General features: G+C 42.4%; 2 protein-coding genes across 5 annotated transcripts in view; one reads left to right on the top strand and one right to left on the bottom strand.

The window, feature by feature from the left end:
• SLC12A5 (solute carrier family 12 member 5) overlaps positions 1–12,258 on the top strand; it is a 159,561-nt gene extending 147,303 nt beyond the window's left edge. For both annotated transcript variants that reach the window (XM_063960460.1, XM_063960459.1), the window contains one exon: positions 8,498–12,258. In XM_063960460.1, coding sequence (XP_063816530.1) covers positions 8,498–8,589 — 92 coding nt within the window. In that variant the 3' untranslated portion in view covers positions 8,590–12,258. The remainder of the gene's footprint in view (positions 1–8,497) is intronic.
• A 417-nt stretch (positions 12,259–12,675) lies between these two features.
• The window catches only part of NCOA5 (nuclear receptor coactivator 5), a 79,382-nt gene continuing 71,920 nt past the window's right edge, over positions 12,676–20,137 (bottom strand). For 2 of the 3 annotated variants that reach the window (XM_063960461.1, XM_063960463.1), the window contains 5 exons: positions 19,551–19,651; positions 18,860–18,986; positions 18,561–18,766; positions 13,851–14,168; positions 12,676–13,759 (listed from right to left, as the gene is read on the bottom strand). In XM_063960461.1, the coding sequence (XP_063816531.1) occupies positions 13,092–13,759; positions 13,851–14,168; positions 18,561–18,766; positions 18,860–18,986; positions 19,551–19,651 (1,420 nt within the window). In that variant the 3' untranslated portion in view covers positions 12,676–13,091. The remainder of the gene's footprint in view (positions 13,760–13,850; positions 14,169–18,560; positions 18,767–18,859; positions 18,987–19,550; positions 19,652–20,137) is intronic. The other variant, XM_063960462.1, reaches the window with a different exon arrangement.

The raw sequence follows: 20,137 nt of genomic DNA, 5'->3' as shown, positions 1-20,137 counted from the left end.
AGTAACATGGGGTTATACCAAAGCTCCAGTATGGGCAGGAGAGTGCGGATGACCCTGCAGCACCAAACTTGAGGTCCTCATCGGCCAAGGTGTCAAACTTGTAGAATTTTGCAAACGTGTTTGACCCTGACCAAGTAGCTGATCGGCAAAGTTGTAATGCCGAGACCCCCAAGGCAGCTGCCCAGGATGAGCCCACCTTCCTAGTAGAATGGGCATTTACCGACTTCGGTATCTGCAATCCTGCCGTGGAATGAGCGTGCTGAATCGTCCCTCTGATCCAGCGCGCAATAGTCTGCTTAGAAGCAGGACACCCAATCTTGTTGGGAGCATACAGGACAAACAGAGCCTCTGTTTTCCTTATCCGAGCTGTTCTTGCGACATAAATTTTCAAAGCTCTAACCACATCAAGGGACTTTGACTCAGTAAAAGTGTCAGTAGCCACTGGCACCACAATAGGTTGGTTCATATGGAAAGACGAAACCACCTTTGGAAGAAATTGTTGGCGAGTTCTCAACTCTGCCCTATCTTCATGGAAGATCAGGTAAGGGCTCTTGTGAGACAAGGCCCCCAACTCAGACACCCGCCTTGCAGATGCCAAGGCCAAAAGCATCACCACTTTCCAAGTGAGAAACTTCCACTCTATCTCCTGTAGAGGTTCAAACCAATCCGATTGAAGGAACTGCAACACCACGTTAAGGTCCCATGGTGCCACTGGAGGCACAAATGGAGGCTGGATGTGCAGAACCCCTTTCACGAATGTCTGAAATTCTGGAAGGGCGGCCAATTGTCTTTTAAAGAAAACGGACAAGGCCGAAATCTGGACCTTGATTGAACCCAATCTTAGGCCCGCATCCACACCAGCCTGTAGAAAATGGAGAAAACGCCCAACTGAAACTCCTCCGTAGATTCACACCAAGACACATATTTTCTCCAAATACGGTGGTAATGTTTAGACGTTACTCCTTTCCTGGCCTGAATAAGAGTGGGGATGACTTCTTTGGGAATACCCTTTCGGGCTAGGATCTGGCGCTCAACAGCCATGCCGTCAAACGTAGCCGCGGTAAGTCTTGATACACACACGGCCCCTGCTGCAGCAGGTCCTCGCGAGGAGGCAGAGGATCTTCTATAAGCAACTTCTGAAGATCTGGATACAAAGCCCTCCTTGGCCAGTCTGAGGCAATGAGGATTGCTCGAACCCTTGTTCTTACGATTTTGAGAACTTTTGGAATCAGTGGAAGTGGAGGGAAGACATATACCGCCCGAAACACCCACTGGGTCACCAGTGCATCCACTGCTATTGCTTGAGGGTCTCTCGACCTGGAACAATATCTCTGAAGCTTCTTGTTTAGACGAGATGCCATCAAGTCTACTTGAGGAACTCCCCAAAGACTTGTCACCTCTGCGAAGACTTCTTGGTGGAAGCCCCACTCTCCTGGATGGAGATCGTGTCTGCTGAGGAAGTCTGCTTCCCAGTTGTCCACTCCCGGAATGAAAATTGCTGACAGAGCTCTTACATGTCTTTCTGCCCAGAGGAGATTCCTTGTCACCTCTGCCATTGCCACTCTGCTTTTCGTTCCGCCTTGCCTGTTTATGTACGCGACTGCTGTTACATTGTCTGACTGGATCTGCACGGGATGATCTTGAAGAAGATGTACCGCTTGTAGAAGGCAGTTGTAAATGGCTCTCAATTCCAGAACGTTTATGTGAAGGCAGGCTTCCTGACTTGACCATTTTCCTTGGAAGCTTTCCCCGTGCGACAGCTCCCCAGCCTCGGAGACTTGCATCCGTGGTTACCAGGACCCAGTCCTGAATCCCGAACCTGCGTCCCTCTAGTAGGTGAGAACTGTGTAGCCACCACAGGAGCGAAATTCTGGCTTTGGAGGACAGGATTATCTTCCGATGCATGTGTAGGTGGGATCCGGACCACTTGTCCAACAGGTCCCTCTGGAATACTCTGGCATGAAATCGACCAAACTGTATGGCCTCTACCATTTTCCCCAACAACCGAATGCATTGATGGATCGACACGCTTGTTGGTTTCAATATTTGTTTGACCATTTTCTGGATTTCCAGAGCCTTTTCCACTGGAAGAAATACTCTCTGTACTTCTGTGTCCAGAATCATCCCTAAAAAGGACAATCTTGTCGTTGGTTCCAACTGCGACTGTGGAAAATTCATGATCCAACCGTGTTGTTGGAATATTGACAGGGAGAGTGCGATGTTCCGCACCAACTGTTCCCTGGATCTCGCTTTTATCAGGAGATCGTCCAGATAAGGAATTATATTGACTCCTTTTTGACGAAGGAGGACCATCATCTCCGCCATCACCTTGGTGAATACCCTTGGTGCCGTGGAGAGACCGAACGGCAATGTCTGGAACTGGTAATGGCAATCCTTTATGTCTACGGACACCATGAAGTCCCCCTCCTCCAGACTGGAAATCACTGCCCTCAGGGATTCCATCTTTAACTTGAGCCTTTTCAGGTAGAGATTCAGATATTTCAGGTATAAAAATCGGTCTGACCGAGCCGTCCGGCTTCGGAACTACAAAGAAGCTTGAATAAAAACCTTCTCCTCGTTGTGACAAAGGTACCAAGATAATGACCTGATCCTGACATAGTTTTTGAATTGCCGTTGTTACTGCCTCTCTTTCTGAAAGAGAAGCTGGCAAGGTCAATTTGAAAAATCGGCATGGGGGGACGTCTTGACACTCCAGTCTGTACCCTTGGGACACTATTTGTAAGACCCATGGGTCCAGGCCAGATTGAATCCAAATCTGACTGAAAAGTTTCAGACGTGCTCCCACCCGAGCGGACTCCCGCAAGGGAGCCCCAGCGTCATGCTGCAAAGAAGTGGGAACCTTTGGCCTTTTTGTATTTGTTGGGCCGAAAGAACTGCATGTGAGAGTGATGTGTCTTTTTCGCCGGTGCAGGAGCATAAGGCAAGAATGTCGAATTACCTGCGGTAGCCCCGAGACTAACGCATCCAGCCCATCACCAAATAAGGCCTCACCTTTATACGGGAGAGCCTCCATATTTCTTTTGGAATCTGCATCAGCATTCCACTGGCGAATCCACAACACCCTCCGAGCAGATACTGCCATGGTAGCAGCTGTTTTACCCAAGAGTCCAATATCCTTCATAGCTTCCAGCATGTATGCGGCAGCGTCTTTGATGTTACCTAACGTTAGGAGTAACTGTCAATTTCCGATGACAAGTTATCAGACCATTTTTCAATAGCACGACTCACCCGTGCGCAAGCAATGGTGGGTCTAAGCAGCGTACCGTTGGCCACATAAATAGATTTTAACGTGGTCTCCATGTTGCGGTCTGCCGGCTCCTTTAGTGAAGCCATCCCAGGTGCAGGGAAAATATTTTTTTTTTAACCTTTACAGTGCTCTGCCTAACACCGGGGGTGACTCCCATCATTTCCTGTCCTCTAAAGAAGGATAAGCAATCTGAATCCATTTGGGAATATGAAATTTCTTTTCAGGATTCACCCAAACTTTAAAAAAAAAAAAAAAAAAAAAAGAGTATTGAGCTCGTGGGAAGGAGGGAAAGATACCTTACATTTATTTTCCTTATGGAAATAAGCCTTCTCCGGAGGTACAGTAGAGGCTTCTGTAACTTCTAAGGGGTGTCGTACGGTATGCCGGCGCTCGGGCTCCCGACGCCCAGCATGCCGGCGCTCGGGCTCCCGGCGCCCAGCATACCAGCGCCGGGAGCCCGACCGCCGGCATACCGACAGCGGGCGAGCGCAAAGGAGTTCCTTGCGGGCTCGCTGCGCTCGCCACGCTGCGGACACGGTGGCGCGCTACGCACGCCACACTATTTTATTCTCCCTCCAGGGGGGTCGTGGACCCCCACGAGGGAGAATAGTTGTCGGTGTGTCGGGATTCCGGCGCCGGTATACTGTGCGCCGGGATCCCGACATTCGGCATACAGAAGACCACCCCTTCTAAGACCTCCTTTATAGCAACAATCATATATTGTACGCTTTTTGCCAATTTGGGATCTATCCCCCTGGAATCACTATTGTCGACACAGGAATCAGAGTCCGTGTCAGTATCAGTATGTACCATGTTTGCAAACGGTCTTCTTATGTGACCCAGAGGGGTCGCCTGCGGATGAGAAAGCAGAACCCTGAAAAATCACATCTTCCACTGATTTTCTCCAGCTTTCTGCATGAGACTCAGACTTATCTAATCTCCTACTGATATGATTCACACTATCACGTATTTCTTTCACCCATTCAGGCTCGTGGTGTGCCGGCAGCGCCACCACATTACATCTCTGTGTCCCTAAAATGGCTCCCTCAGGGGAAGAACGCCCTGCCTCAGACATGTCACACACACACCACAGAGACACTCCGGGACTTATAGGGGACAGACCCACAGTAAAATCTGTCAGAAGGACACAGATAGGAGCAGCCAGTTCACAAACCCAGCGCTAGTAACACAATGCCTGTGAAACATAAAATACCCACTGACATGCAGCGTTATTTATAATGTTAATACACAATGTAAAGCACCAATTTCACTGTGCCCCCCCCCCCCCCCCGTTTTGCACCCTGATACATGTATTCAGTAGTGGAGGAGGACCAGCGTTGTCTCTGCAGCCTGAGGAGAGAAAATGGCGCTGAGCAGTGTGCTGGCTGACTGAGGAAGCTCCGCCCCCGTAATGGCGCATTTTTCCTCAGCATTTGAGGTAAATTTTTATACTGGCGGGGGTAGGACTGTGCCTCAGCATCTTATGCCCCTTCATTTGCTAGTTTTATTAGGTTTCATGCTGCCCAGGGCGCCCCCACCCCCCTGCACCTTGCAGTGCCTGTGTGTCGGCAACATGGCGCGCAGCGCTCCCACCAGCCGCGCGGTACCTTTAGCCGTCACCTTGATTGAAGATCTCTTCTAACACTCACCTGTCTTCTAACTTCTGGCACTGCAAGGGGGGTGACGGCGTGCTGTGGGAGTGAGCATCTAGGCACAGCTAGCGTTCAGTACTCTTCAGGAGCTAATGGTGTCCTGTCAGCCAGAAGCAGAGCCATGAAACTCTTTAGGAAGTTGGTTCCTACTTCTGCCCCCTCAGTCCCACGAAGCAGGGAGACTGTTGCCAGCAGTCCTCCCTAAAAATAAAAAACCTAACATAAGTCTTTTCAGAGAAGCTCAGTAGAGCTCCCCTGGAGTGCATCCAGTCTGCCTGGGCACATTTCTAAAACTGAGGTCTGGAGGAGGGGCATAGAGGGAGGGGCCAGTTCACACCCTTTGAAAAGTCTTAAAGTGCCCATGGCTCCTGCGGAACCATACCCCATGGTACTGAAGTGGATCCAAGCATCGTCTAGGACGTATGATATATATATATATATATATAAAATGAAGTATATAAAAGCGCCTAATAGCATTGGCGAAAAAGTATGTGCATTCAGGTGTAATAAGTTATAACAATAAGTAACAACTTAGCTTCGAATAATTTCAGGCTGATGACTCTTAGAGGCAGGACATGTGGAGAAAAAATGAAAGCAACATAGTGTGTACTGTTTTTAAAAAATAAACCAATAATTTTTACAGCAGCTCAAGAATTAGGAATTTTTGCTCATTCCAATAATTTTCAGGAGAGCGAGTTAAAAAACAAGCAACAACAATTTTAATAAACAAAATCCTGCCACAGATGCAGGTAACCAACATACAAAAGTCTATATAAAAACAATTCATATATCCGTAAATGCAGGTAGCGCACGTACAAGATTGAGAAATAAAAGCGGCTTACCTGTCCACATGAAGAGAGTCCAGAGAGTGGGCAGCAACTCTCTGTTTTACAAATGCAAGTAGCAGACGTATACGGATATAATTAAAATAGGCAGTTCATCTGTGCTTAAGTATAGGTAGCACACGTACAGGATTGAAAATCAAAACAGCTTATCTGTCCATATGTGGGGAGTCCAAGGGGAAAGTAGCAGGTCCCTGTCCCAACGCGTTTCGTCCTATTGTTTGGACTTCACTTCATGATAAGCTGTTTTGATTTTTCAATCCTGTACGTGTGCTACCTATACTTAAGCACAGATGAACTGCCTATTTTAATTATATCCGTATACGTCTGCTACTTGCATTTGTAAAACAGAGAGTTGCTGCCCACTCTCTGGAGTCTCTTCATGTGGACAGATAAGCCGCTTTTATTTCTCAATCTTGTACGTGCGCTACCTGCATTTACGGATATATGAATTGTTTTTATATAGACTTTTGTATGTTGGTTACCTGCATCTGTGGCAGGATTTTGTTTATTAAAATTGTTGTTGCTTGTTTTTTACCTCGCTCTCTTGAAAATTATTGGAATGAGCAAAAATTCCTAATTCTTGAGCTGCTGTAAAAATGATTGGTTTAGTTTTAAAAAACAGTACACACTATGTTGCTTTCATTTTTTCTCCACATGTCCTGCCTCTAAGAGTCATCAGCCTGAAATTATTCGAAGCCAAGTTGTTACTTATTGTTATAACTTATTACACCTGAATGCACATACTATTTCACCAACACTACTAGGCGCTTTTATATACTTCATTTTTTATCTTTATCCACACACTGCACTATAGCTGCCACTCATTCCATTGATGAGGTGTGTTGTATAAAAGGTTTCTAAAAAGAAAATCCTTCCTACCTTCGTGTTCTATTAGTTTTACCCAGGCGCTTTCCTTCATTATTCCTATCTATCTATCTATCTATATATATATATATATATATATATATATATATATATATATAACCAACCTTTCTCCAGGTATTTATGGCTGGACAGTTTGCTGGTCAGGAATATAAATACTGTTAAAAGTGCATGAATCGTATCTTCAGTATGGAAATACACTGCTCAAAAAAATAAATGGAACACTTAAACACAACGTAACTCCAAGTCAATCACACTTCTGTGAAATCAAACTGTCCAGTTAGGAAGCAACACTGATTGACAATCAATTTCACATGCTGTTGTGCAAATGGAATAGACAACAGGTGGAAATTATAGGCAATTAGCAAGACACCCCCAATAAAGGAGTTGTTCTGCAGGTGGTGACCACAGACCATTTCTCAGCTCCTATGCTTTCTGGCTGATGTTTTGGTCACTTTTGAAAGCTGGCAGTGCTTTCACTCTAGTGGTAGCATGAGACGGAGTCTACAACCCACACAAGTGGCTCAAGTAGTGCAGCTCATCCAGGATGGCACATCAATGCGAGCTGTGGCAAGAAGGTTTGCTGTGTCTATCAGCGAAGTGTCCAGAGCATGGAGGCGCTACCAGGAGACAGGCCAGTACATCAGGAGACGTGGAGGAGGCCGTAGGAGGGCAACACCCCAGCAGCAGGACCGCTACCTCCACCTTTGTGCAAGGACGAACAGGAGGAGCACTGCCAGAGCCCTGCAAAATGACCTCCAGCAAGCCACAAATGTGCATGTGTCTACTCAAACGATCAGAAACAGACTCCATGAGGGTGGTATGAGGGCCCGACGTCCACAGGTGGGGGTTGAGCTTACAGCCCAACACCGTGCAGGACGTTTGGCATTTGCCAGAGAACACAAAGATTGGCAAATTCGCCACTGGTGCCCTGTGCTCTTCACAGATGAAAGCAGGTTCTCACTGAGCACATGTGACAGACGTGACAGAGTCTGGAGACGCCAAGGAGAACGTTCTGCCTGCAACATCCTCCAGCATGACCGGTTTGGCAGTGGGTCAGTAATGGTGTGGGGTGGCATTTCTTTGGGGGGCCGTACAGCCCTCCATGTGCTCGCCAGAGGTAGCCTGACTGCCATTAGGTACCGAGAGGAGATCCTCAGACCCCTTGTGAGACCATATGCTGGTGCGGTTGGCCCTGGGTTCCTCCTAATGCAAGACAATGCTAGACCTCATGTGGCTGGAGTGTGTCAGCAGTTCCTGCAAGACAAAGACATTGATGCTATGGACTGGCTCGCCTGTTCCCCAGACCTGAATCCAATTGAGCACATCTGGGACATCATGTCTCGCTCCATCCACCAACGCCACATTGCACCACAGACTGTCCAGGAGTTGGCAGATGCTTTAGTCCAGGGCTAGGAGGAGATCCCTCATCCGCCACCTCATCAGGAGCATGCCCAGGCATTGTAGGGAGGTCATACAGGCACGTGGAGGCCACACACACTACTGAGCCTCATTTTGACTTGTTTTAAGGACATTACATCAAAGTTGGATCAGCCTGTAGTGTGTTTTTCCACTTTAATTTTGAGTGTTACTCCAAATCCAGACCTCCATGGGTTAATTTGATTTCCATTGATAATTTGTGTGTGATTTTGTTGTCAGCACATTCAACCATGTAAAGAACAAAGTATTTAATAAGAATATTTCATTCATTCAGATTTAGGATGTGTTGTTTAAGTATTCCCTATATTTTTTTGAGCAGTGTAGTTTGTATCAGATTTGTTTACATATTTTCCCCACAATTACTTTTGAGATTTACTATGGTGTTATGTACCTTAAGAAGTTGTCTTCAGATATGGAATTTTTAGAAGTCCTCACAGAACATCTGGACCGGGTAATGTTAGTTCGCGGGGGAGGACGTGAGGTCATTACTATTTATTCCTGAACAGCAGAGCCTGGATGAAGTTTTTGCTGCACTTAGCAGGAGCCTTCGAACCTCTCTCCATATTCTAAAGGCATGAAAGAGATCAGGAGAGACGGTGGGAAGGCATGTGGTCAGTGCTCAGAAACTTCACTTGCTTCCACCATACCCCCTTTAATGCCCTTACATGTGAACTGCAGCACCAGATCTTCCATTCCAGCACAAGTGCAACTGTTTCTCATATCTTCATCAGCGTGCCACTGATGAAGTTAATATATAAATCTTTACATACAGTCTATGTTTCTTAAACTGAGCTGCACTGCTTAAGATGCTATCAATACTGGCCCCTTTTCATGCATCCTGTGATCCACTGTTACACCAATCTCTCCCTGATAGACTTGGAGAACACATGGGTTGTACAGGCAGAAAGCAGGAGATATTTCCACCATCTTCTCTCTTGGTGATAACGATCATTTTCATTGATTACGGCACTGGTGTGACAAGATAAGGGAGAGAGGGGAGTATTCACCAGCATGCTTTACCGTTCCAAATGTTCCTCTCTATGCCCTTTTCTTGACTGCCGCTATTTTCTCCTCGGCTACAGCAATTTGATTAGTCAAGGACTTAATGGAACAGCAGATAAAAAGTTACATACAAACTACTGTTCATTCAGACTGCATACCCCCCAAATGAGGAACAAGCGATGAGAAAGAGGACCGAATACAGCATTCAGAGCTGTGCAAGGACCATGCAGCTGTGTCAGAAATAAAGTAAGGGCTGTCTTAAAAATAAAATATATATATATATATCGTCTGATGCCGAGGAGCATGTTGCAATAATAATCTGATGCAAAAAAAAAAAACAGAACAATTGTATCTGCCTTTTACCTGAACCCTTTGTTTTGTAGGCTTACATTTGAGGAAATATGCTTGTCTAAAATATTGGTGTATTCACTGAACACCAGATAGGGGCAAGAGTGTGTTGTTTTAGACCAGTGGCAGGGAAACCACTGCACCTTTCGGAGACTGTGAACTGCTTCCATTGTTTTACGTTGCATGGCTTAGAATAGATTGCTTATGTAACACCCATCTCACACTATTCTAATCTATAATTTTATTTTAGCTGCGATTTCCGTGCTTGCTTCTTGTCCTCACTCTCTGCACAGAGACATTACTTCCCCGATTACATCTAGAATTAGTAACACTGATTGGATCAATCCTGATGTGTGATAATAAAATCTGTGATTTTGTTTGCTGGAGAACAATTAAATAAAAGGCTGCTATAGTTCATACACTTTGAAACATCACCTTACAATTAGAATATGCTACTTTAGAATTCTATTTTTCTCCAGGGACCAGTCTTCCAGAACAGTGTTAGATAAGATTGATTTACCCCCACCCTAATTTTTTTGTCATTTACCAAAGTCAGTGCAGGTATAATATAGAGTCCTTTTTTCTATAGGCACCATTATATGTATATTAGGTGATGCTGTAATCTCAAATCAGCACTCCCAATAAATGTAACCTATGCGTGCCATGGCAACAGCGCTGTGAATTCCACGGCAAGTGTTGAACAGCACCCACTATTGTATATAAAAAAAAATTCTTAGAGATATATATAATCTAAGATAGATAGATAGATATACACAGATAGATATCTATGTGTATATGTTTATTCAGGCTGCTGCGTACGGATGTCTAAAATTAAGTAAAACGGTAGTGTGAGCATGTAAGAAAGTTTTATGAATTTGTGTAGCACATTTAAATACTTTATATAATAGCTCAAGCACCTCATCACAGAATTATATTGTATAAAGTAAAATCTATATGGGACTGGTTTGCACTTTTTTTGTTTGTTTGCAGGTGATTTCATGTTAAGAGAAGTGTAGTATTTGTAATAAATGTATTCCATTTGTGAGAACCTGGCATACAAATCCAACAGAGAACGGCAGCATGAAGTCACCTGTTGAAGGAAAGTCCAACTCTGATCTTAGCTCTACTTTTAAAAAGAAAACATTGTTATATTTGTGGAGAATTGACTAGAGGCGCACCCTCAGCATCAACAGTTGTGATAGGCTGGTACTACTGCTGTAGTTGTGTTTTGATGTTTTATTGTCCATTTTGCCTTGTGTGAAATGAGAAACTCACCAGCCTTGCATGTACACGTCGATGAATGATTTGCAAATTTTGTTTAAAGGGGAACTTTTCTTTTGGTCAAGCATGCAATTATTTGTGCAAATCTATACCTGACCGGTTAACAGCATTCTGACTCTCCAAGTTTCAGTTGGTGTAGTTTAGGCAGCTGTGCATTGCATCTTTTGGGAGCCTGACATTTGTACATACGAGTGACTCATGAGTTTTGCTATATCTCCCTTGAAGTGCCTCTAAGAGTGGAAAACTGGCTCTCTTTTTGCTCCAGATGCTGTTTCCTTAAAAGTAGATAATAGTAAACCACTAAAACTTAATTTTCGTGGTCACATACATCTGGACAAAATTTGAAAAAGGTTATGTTGGGGTATAAGTGCTCTGCAAGTTAAGAGAGTATAATATATATATATATATATATATATATATATATATATATATAAAAATTATTTCACATCAAAACATTATACCATGACAAATTTTTCCAAACGCTGCCCAACTCTAATCTGGACTATCAAGTAAACCTAGGGAGGGCTTTTAATCACAATGCACTGGTGTGAACAATGGCAGATGAATTTTGAAGGTGACACGCACATTGGTGTTTTGCAGTGAGGAGCAACTTTCTAAGAGGCCAGAATTTACTTAGAAACCAGCTAATACCTAGTACTCATTTTGTGTAGCTCAAAGTTGGAACACACACATTCTTGCTTCTATGCAGACATATCAGGGACCTTTGGAAAAAAAAATATTTTGGTACCAGTTTTATCATCTTTAAAAAAATAAAATAATTAAAAAAAAAGTAGAGTGGGGAGACCTAGGCCCTCTTCAGCCACTAGTACAGACTGGAGTTGGCAGACATTACTTTAAGAGATACTACAGGGCTGGGTAGGATATCTATACGAAAACCTTCCAGTACTACTACTATGCTGCTAACGGGCATGTTCTATATAATTTTGAGGGTGGGAGGAAATAAACTTGAACTTGCTAATGTGGCAGCTTAGCAATTCCCATTTACAAGTTGCACTACTAAAGCCAGAATGCTACCTGGCTGACACAGTAACTTTAGAAGAAAAAGGACTCCCAAGGCTTCAAGTTATCTATTGATTTAAACTCACGTTGTGCTATTTGTGTAATATAAATATATAAAATATATACACACTTATTTAATCGTCTTTTGGAAAGTCCCACAACAAACGTGATCTAGGACTCCCCCCAACTGCACTCTATGTTTTATGTACTTCCTAGTAATACAAGTGTTCTCTCCTTATGTGGCTAGTAAATAAAATGCTTTAAACTAGTGTTCATAACAAAGGATATAGATTTAATCCTTGTACAGATATTGTTCCAAACCAAATGATACACTGCTATAGACTTGCTGCTTTTTGTTTGTGTATCTTCCAGAAATAGTTTTGTTTTGTGTAGTTATTTACAATGTGGTTCTTTGTGGTTGAATGCTACTTTACTTACTCATACAGCTTTAATGTGCCGATTTAATTTGTTTTCAGACTTCTGTCAGCACAAAATGCAATAAATTGAAATTTTATTTACACCCTTTGAATGTTGTGTTCAATGTTGCCCGCTGTATTAAACATTTTAGTAACGTCTGCATTACATCAAAATATAAATAGAAACTTCTAGTAGTAATACATACACCATATTTTGCAAGTATAAGACGGTAAATTCTGTAAGCCCATATATTGCAGACAACTACAAAGATAAGGGCCATCCAATCTCCAGTCTAAAATGTTTGCAAACGTGTTTCTTTTCACACTGATCGCACCCAGACAGGTCGGGTATAGCCACCTAAAATGGTTAAACCACCAATGTTGGGTGTCCAAAAACAACTGAATCCCCCCCCATATTAAGGTGAATGAGGTGCTACAATTTGTCAATATTCAAATTCAATGTAACTCTGCAAGGTATCGTTTTGTCTAAGTGGCCTGGGCACAGTATTGAGCCAGCATACTGCAGCAAAATTAAGCACTTTATTTCAAATAAATGGATCTTACTTTATTTTGTTTTAATAATCTTTTACTTAAAAAAAAAGTTGCTTGCAACAGAATACAATTTTGTCATTTAACATACAGGACCATGTAAGGGAATAAACATCACCATTTAACTAATGCAAAATTCTTTGTGGCTAAGAGAAAGATATGAAACTAATTCACAGGATACTTCTGGAAGCAAAACAAAAAAAGTCACAATGGCTGCAGCCAAGTTGCACAGAGTACATTAAATCTTTTTAGTGGGGGTTTCATAAAACAGATTAACAAATAGGTTAAGACAAAAAAAATTACAACCGTTCCTCAAATATTAAGAAATGCAATAGTAGAGTCTTTCTACAAGTATGCAACAAAGATCTGCATTGCCTGTAGCCTGGAACTAATAGTGGCGGGGATAAGAGCCCATAGACTGTTGCTGTGGTGGCCCACTGCGAACAGCCTGACCAGCTGTCTGACTCACCAAGTGAGAAAGTGCAGGTCCACTCTGGATCAATGTGTCCAGGGCCTTCTGCACACTAGGGTTGTCAAAGTTTATGCCTGTAGATACGCCTGGTCTAGGTAAACTGCCAGGCGCTTGAGCACGAATTGGAAGTTGCCCATATAAACCCTGCATTTGTGGAGATTGGATAGGTCTGGGCACTGCACCTCTTACAGCTTCTCCTTGTACCATGGAATTCGGATGCTGACTCATTACTGGCTGAGATCTTTGTGGAGGTGGGCCAAGACTTGCTGCATCCATCTGTCCTGATGCCCGTTGTTGACTGTTTGACATATTGCCATAGCTCTGGCCTTGGACACTGACTGAAGCTGTTGCAGTACTGGGTGGGTTCGGGTTAACAGTAGAAGCAGCTCCACTATTGAACAGACTGAGAATTTTTGCTTGTAACTCCTGTTGAGAGTTGCTCACAGTTTGAGCAGCTGTAGCGGCAGAGGTCAACTGCTGAGTCATCTGTTGAGACATCTGATGTGATTGATTGCTTGCAATAGTAGAGGAGCCATCAAGAGACTGTGCTGAAGTTTGTCCCAATGATGGTCTGGAGAGCTGTGCTGTAGACAAAAAAAAAAAAAGGATATTTATTCAAAACCCTGTTGGGAAAATATTTTTATTTCACTAATTAACCAATGCAATGTTCCTTACCTGGTAACGGGTCAGCAGATATGGCTAACAATCTTTCTTTCCTTTCGCGTAAATAGAGGATAACTTTGTCAATTTCATCTGCAGTAACATATCTGTTATCCGCAATCAACCCTAGCAGAGTCATAATTCCTGGAGGATTAGGCCCTCTTATTCCCTCCTCCAAAGGTGGACAGCGCTCTTTTAACACCGCTTCTGCAGACATCTTGGCAGCTTGTCGTGCCATATCTTCACGCTCTTTCTCCCGTGTTTCCGTTTTGAAGCGCTCGTAGTGTCTTGCTACAAGCACCATGGCATCAGCAATTGGCATATTACGATGCTCTGCAATAAGAACGCTGTATTATAACGAATCTTTTTTTGCAATAACTAATGTGCTACAAGTATAATACAAAATGCGCATATGTACCTTATTTTCTACAAGGACATTTTATGAAATTGTATGGGGTCTCACGTTACACTATTGAAAAATCAAATATTTGAGACAAGGGTTTGATCACAGGGAATATTTTTTCCTATGCACATAAGGCTTAAAATTTGATTGAATGACACAGCTACACCTTTTCTGTAAAGTAAAAAAAAAAAAAAACTGCCAACTTGCTACATAGCAAGTGTACATACAATCCAGAGCACGGGTATGGCATATTGTCTGCATATACATGCACATGAAAAGTCAGTTATAAGCCACTCATTTCAGTTTCGGAACCAGAAGCATACTTTAAAGGGATACAAACATGGAAGCCAACAACTGATTATAGCATAAATTGAGAGGAGGGGCTGGGCATATAAGTGAAAGTTAAAAATACATTATAATTCTGGCTATAGTAAGACATAGCTAGAGATCTATAACAGGCAGCAGAATGTGTACATGGGAAAGGGTTAAAGGTGGTCATAAACAGAAGACTATAGTTAAAACCAGCCAACTAGATGGCTGGTTTGACTAACTTGTTTAGTGTATAGAGCAGAGGTTCCCAAACTGTGTGCCGTGGCTCCCTGGGGTGCCTCGGGACACTTAAAGGGGTGCCCTGGGTTGGTGGTTCAGGACCAATTCAAATTATTCATGGTCAATATAATAGGCAAAACCAGCGCTGGTGGCTGCCAGTCATAAAATGTGTCCAAACAGAAGCAAATCTTGTCCCTCACCACACAACTGACCCCTAAGGATGACATATAAACGCGATCAACTTAATGTAATATTTCTTTCTAAATTTCTCAACAAGAAAATTTTTGGCCTAGGGGTGCCGTGAAAAAATTCTGATATTCTAGGACGCAGTGATTCCAAAGAAGTTTGTAAACCACTGGCATAGGGAAAAAAAAAAACATCCATCCGATTGCTACCACATGCTCAGAGACAAAAAAACAAACAAAAAAAAAAAAAAAAAACACAAACGACCCACAGGTTTGAGTTTTACCAATTAGTTGGCTGGATATCGTTTTAGTGTTGGGCTAAAGTTTGGCAATTTTCCTTCTACTAAATAAAGTGTCACAGAAATAAGCACTCTGATCACTCCACAATTACATATCAATTTTGAATTCAAAACAACTCTCCCTCTTCCCTGAGAGCCAGCTGAGATGCAAGATTCTGGTGAAGGAAAGGTGCAACAAGAACTGCTGTGTGGGGGGGGGGTGATGTGATAAGTTTTGCGTTGCAGGATTACGACTGTGTGTAGAGGTGGTGCAACACGCGAAAATTATTTAGTACGTGGAGCAGCTTCAGTTGGAAAGACAATTTGGACAGTTGGATGAAAGCTGGGTCAGTGTATAGCCAGCTTTAGCCATAACACAACAAACCTAAACACATGCTCCTGATTTAATGGCTCACTGACCCCAATTCTTTGCATTGCAAATGTGCGCAATTAGTGTGTGGGGGAAGGTGGTGTCAGTTCAAGGAGTTTGATACCAGTGTTCAGGGGAGGGGGTAAATGAGTTTTGAGATCAAACCCTTATTTTAGCTTCTCACACTAAATGGAGTCCTGTAATTACCCAATTATATAATAGCTACGATTGGTTGGAGACTAGCTTCCATTAAAGCTGCATGCTGGTAAAGCTCAGGCCAGGTAAACTTGATACTTTTCTCTGAAACCATAATATAAAATTTAAATAAAGTGTCCCCCAGAGTCTCTGAACTGGGATTTGCGGAACTCTAAAAATCCAGTTGTCATCTCGTTCATCCATTTGGGCAATCACGAAGCAGCTCCTACAGAACTACCCTCTTCAGATGCAAACATATTGAATTATTTTTCTGAAAGTAGACCAGATCACTGCCGATGCCCTATTCCGAGATTTTCGTGTTCCAATATAAGCACGTTGAATTGAAGTAATATAACTAGCTCAGATGCAGTCCAACCTCTTTTGCACATTGAGAATCATCAGGCCAGCTGCCTTTCCAAGTTCCAAAAGTCATATCCAGGTATGTCCACAGTGCCATAACATCTAACAAGAGAACATATCCCTCAGCGGAGGACAGACTATGACCAGAATACATAATTTTTATTTAAGGTTCCTTCAAACAGTAGTTACATACAACAAAACTTTTAGAGATAAATAATTCAATATACATATTACTTAGCGACATACTGTAGTGGGTCTTGCTTGTAAGCATTTACATTTTAAAGGGACCGTGGGTGGACACAAAAGGGCAGTGAGGAGCATGGTTAGATGTTGTAAAGATGGTCAGGCTTGGCTTAAAACTGCTGAAGGCACATTTGAAGTCAGGGCTGAATGTCCGATGGAGCGAGGGAAGGCATTCCAGAGGATAAGAGCAACATGGGAAAATCCTGGATTGGGGCACGGGAGAGGAGGCCACAATAATTGCAAGAGTGAAGAGAGCTATGTGGAGGGGAGTACTTTGAAGGAGGGCAGGGAGTTTGAATTTACTACTAAGGGGGACCTAAAGCCAGTGCAGCATTTGGCAGACTGGACAAGCAGTAGGGGAGTGTTGCAAAAATGAGGCATCCAGCAGAATTAAGGCTAGATGGACAGGGCCAAGGCAGGAGATTGGCAGGCTAGTAAAGAGAAGATTACAGTAATCAAGAAGTGAAGTTATAAGGGTACAGCTAAGGTTTTTATGGCTTTCTGGGTAAGAAAGTGGCGAATCCTAAATATTGCAGAGATGGAAACAGGAAGGCAGAATGGAGGATGACAACCAGATATCCTTGGGGAATAGAGGAAATGGAAGTGTTGTTAATCATATGATATACATTTTAGAGGGCACAAGTTTATGGAACCGGCGAAGTTGGGTGTCACTGGCGTACAAGTGGTACTGAAGTCCAAAAGGAATTTATGAATTTGTCAAGGGAAGACGTAAAGAGGGAACATAGACAATAGATTCAAAGACAGAGCCTTGGGCAACACAGACAGAAAAAGGGAAGGGAAGTGAGGTGGAAGCAGGGGAGGAGACAGAACAAACAAATGGACAAGAAAAGATTTGACAGTTCTTTGGCTGGTTGACTGCTGAATGCTGCTGTAAGGTCAAAAAGAATAAGTCTAGAGAGACATGAACCGTAGTTTTGCAGAGAGTAGGTAGTTGGAGACTTTGGTGAAGGAACTTTCAGTTGAGTAGCATGCATGAAAAAAGGGTACCCAATCATAAAGGGATCTTGCACACCATAGACTCCAACAGGAGCCAATCCACTTACAGAAATGGTAAAAGAAATAGGACTCAAAAAAAAAAAAAAAATACAGCAGGCAAACAATCTTGGAATGAATTTAGCTTGGCATGCGATTCTGTATTTTCAAAAGCTAAGCAATTTGGATCTGTTCTGATAAGCAGACAGTTGTTGCTTTTATAAATGCCAAGGTGGTACAAGAGACAGAACCATGATCGAGGAATCATCAATGCTGCCACGGGTAGAATCACCTTTGGTACAACACCGCATGTAGAATTTGTCCTGAATTGTAATAGTTTTCATACATTTTGGTTGGGGACGATTAACTGGCTCCTATTTTTTTTTTAAACTGGCTCCTAGAACTTTAGAAAAAAAAAAAGTTACGCCCTGTCCTAATGGAGGCAGGCATGTGAATGCAATTAAACGCTGCAGATGTACAAAATTGTGGACTGAATAATTTCTTATAAGGGGGTGATGCAAAATATTTTATATGTATGTGGGGGTATATAATACACTAAGGATATAGGTGTATAAAATTGTAACAAATGTACTGTGCATGGCATGCCGACTACCCATTGTATCTAGCGACATGGTGCATAAAAAAAATGAGCCCTTCAAAATGAAAAAGTACCATCTTCAGTGGTCAACAACGTGCCCTAAAAAATTGAAACTATAAAGATAAATGTTGCAAGAATCATTCTCAATTTAAATTGTGTAGGCTTACAAGGGGGAATGGACTTAACGGTGGGGATGTCGTCTATGGTTTCCATGGGCAATTTATGCAATGTGGCGAGGCATAAATCAGAACCATAAACTTTTCTAGAGACTGTAGGGGCAGATGTATTAAGCCTGGAGAAGTGATAAAGCAGTGATAAGTGGAAGGTGATAATGCATCAGCCAGTCAGCTCCTGTCATTTTTCAAACCCGCAATGATTGGCTGGTGTTTTATCACCTTCCACTTATCACTTCTCCAGGCTTTATACATGTATCTATGTGCCTCATTTCACAATTAAAATTGCCCTTGAGCGATACACACAGAACTCACTCCAGTTTTCCAGACATCTTTATTACATTTACCAATCACACCAATAACTGGACTATGACAGACCTTTACCTTGTGGTGTTCCAAACAAGATATTCACAGTGCAAGAGCGATGAGCCTGGTGTTGCTGAGTGATCACAATTGCAAAAGGCGAGCCTCCTCTAGAAACATCTTCCAAAGCTTGTGTTAAAGATACCTCTGTGTTTAAAAATATCAAGTCCACCATCATGCCCAGGTCACGGACTTTCCGTCCTAAAGACTCTGCATACTCCCTGAAAAAAAAAAAAAAGAGTCAGGTTTAAGTCAATATTAGGGAGTTCTGCTACATGAAACCAACATGCCAATGCAGACAAAAACATTCTTACTTTGACTGTTTGTTAACAACCACAACAGAGCAGTCTACAGGACGTTCAGCATCCACTCTCCTTTGAAGATCTTCAAAAAATTGCCTATATAGTTCCTCGCGTCTACGTTCCTCACGCTTATAGCGATCTGCAGATAGAACAAACATGAAAAACAAACTTTTTGTTGAAAAGTTTTAGAAATTGATTTTAACAGTAAAACTCTCAAGGGCACAATAACTTGTAGCCAAAATGTGCGCTTAGAAAAAAAATAAAGGAGTCTCAACCATATTTTACTAGTTTTATAAACACCCGCTCCCTTACTTGTCTGCTGAACCCCACCCTTGCTGGTGCCATTAACTATCAATTCTACAGGGCTTATATCTTAATAGACAACGCAGTGCAAAATGTAAATTAAACCATTTGGATGAGATCCAGTAGCAGGTCAACCAGATTTATTGACACATTTGCACAACACGTATTCACATTTCTCCATTATTGACAGCCCTGCAGATCTGACCATTACCAACAAAGGATGGGGAATCTCAGCATTCTACTAGTCAAGAAAGCGTAATCTGTAAAACAAAAAACTGGGGTTGATTATCTGAAAGAGATCAATATATTTTATCAAATGAGGGGCGAAGGGGTGGAGGCTGGGACGCTATCAGATTTTAAAGGGCTTGAAATTCATTAGTGGTTATTAAAAAATACGCACCATCTGGATGTCTGTCCAGGGGATCTCTAAAACGTTCATAGAAGTCCTCTTTTTTGCGATAGAAATCCTCAAGCCGATACTTATCAAGTACATCATCAAATCTGTGGGAAATAAAGCAATGAAGTAAACTTAGAAACCTATAATATTAACATCAAAGCAAATTAACAAAAGCTTTGTACATAAAAAGTTGCATTATTAGCAGTAATACTTATCCAATGGGTATATCATTACCTTCACCAACAGTGTGTTTCTCTTCTTATTAAGGTGTATGTAAGATGCATAAGACAAGCAGTGTAGGAGGAGGCTTAACTACATAAAGCACTGCATATACGAAGTGTCTACACTGCCAAATTAGTGTTAACTATATATATTAAGTAATTTTTAAATGAATGAAAAAATAAAATTGCCCACTATTCTGAATGGAGATTTTTGGCTTGCTGTCCTGTTGAATAACAGATATGGAAAGTTTTCCAGTGCACACTGATTAAGTCTTCAGTTGTGTCGTAGCCTGGAGCAATACAGGGATGTCAATGTGGAACCTTTAGATACTTTAGCCCCTTTGTACCGACATAAGGCACACATCATAA

Source organism: Pseudophryne corroboree, chromosome 3 (assembly GCF_028390025.1).
Source record: "Pseudophryne corroboree isolate aPseCor3 chromosome 3, aPseCor3.hap2, whole genome shotgun sequence".
Classification (NCBI taxonomy): Eukaryota; Metazoa; Chordata; class Amphibia; order Anura; family Myobatrachidae; genus Pseudophryne; species Pseudophryne corroboree.
Note: the sequence above shows the minus strand (reverse complement) of the source record. Positions and strands in the feature narration are given on the sequence as shown.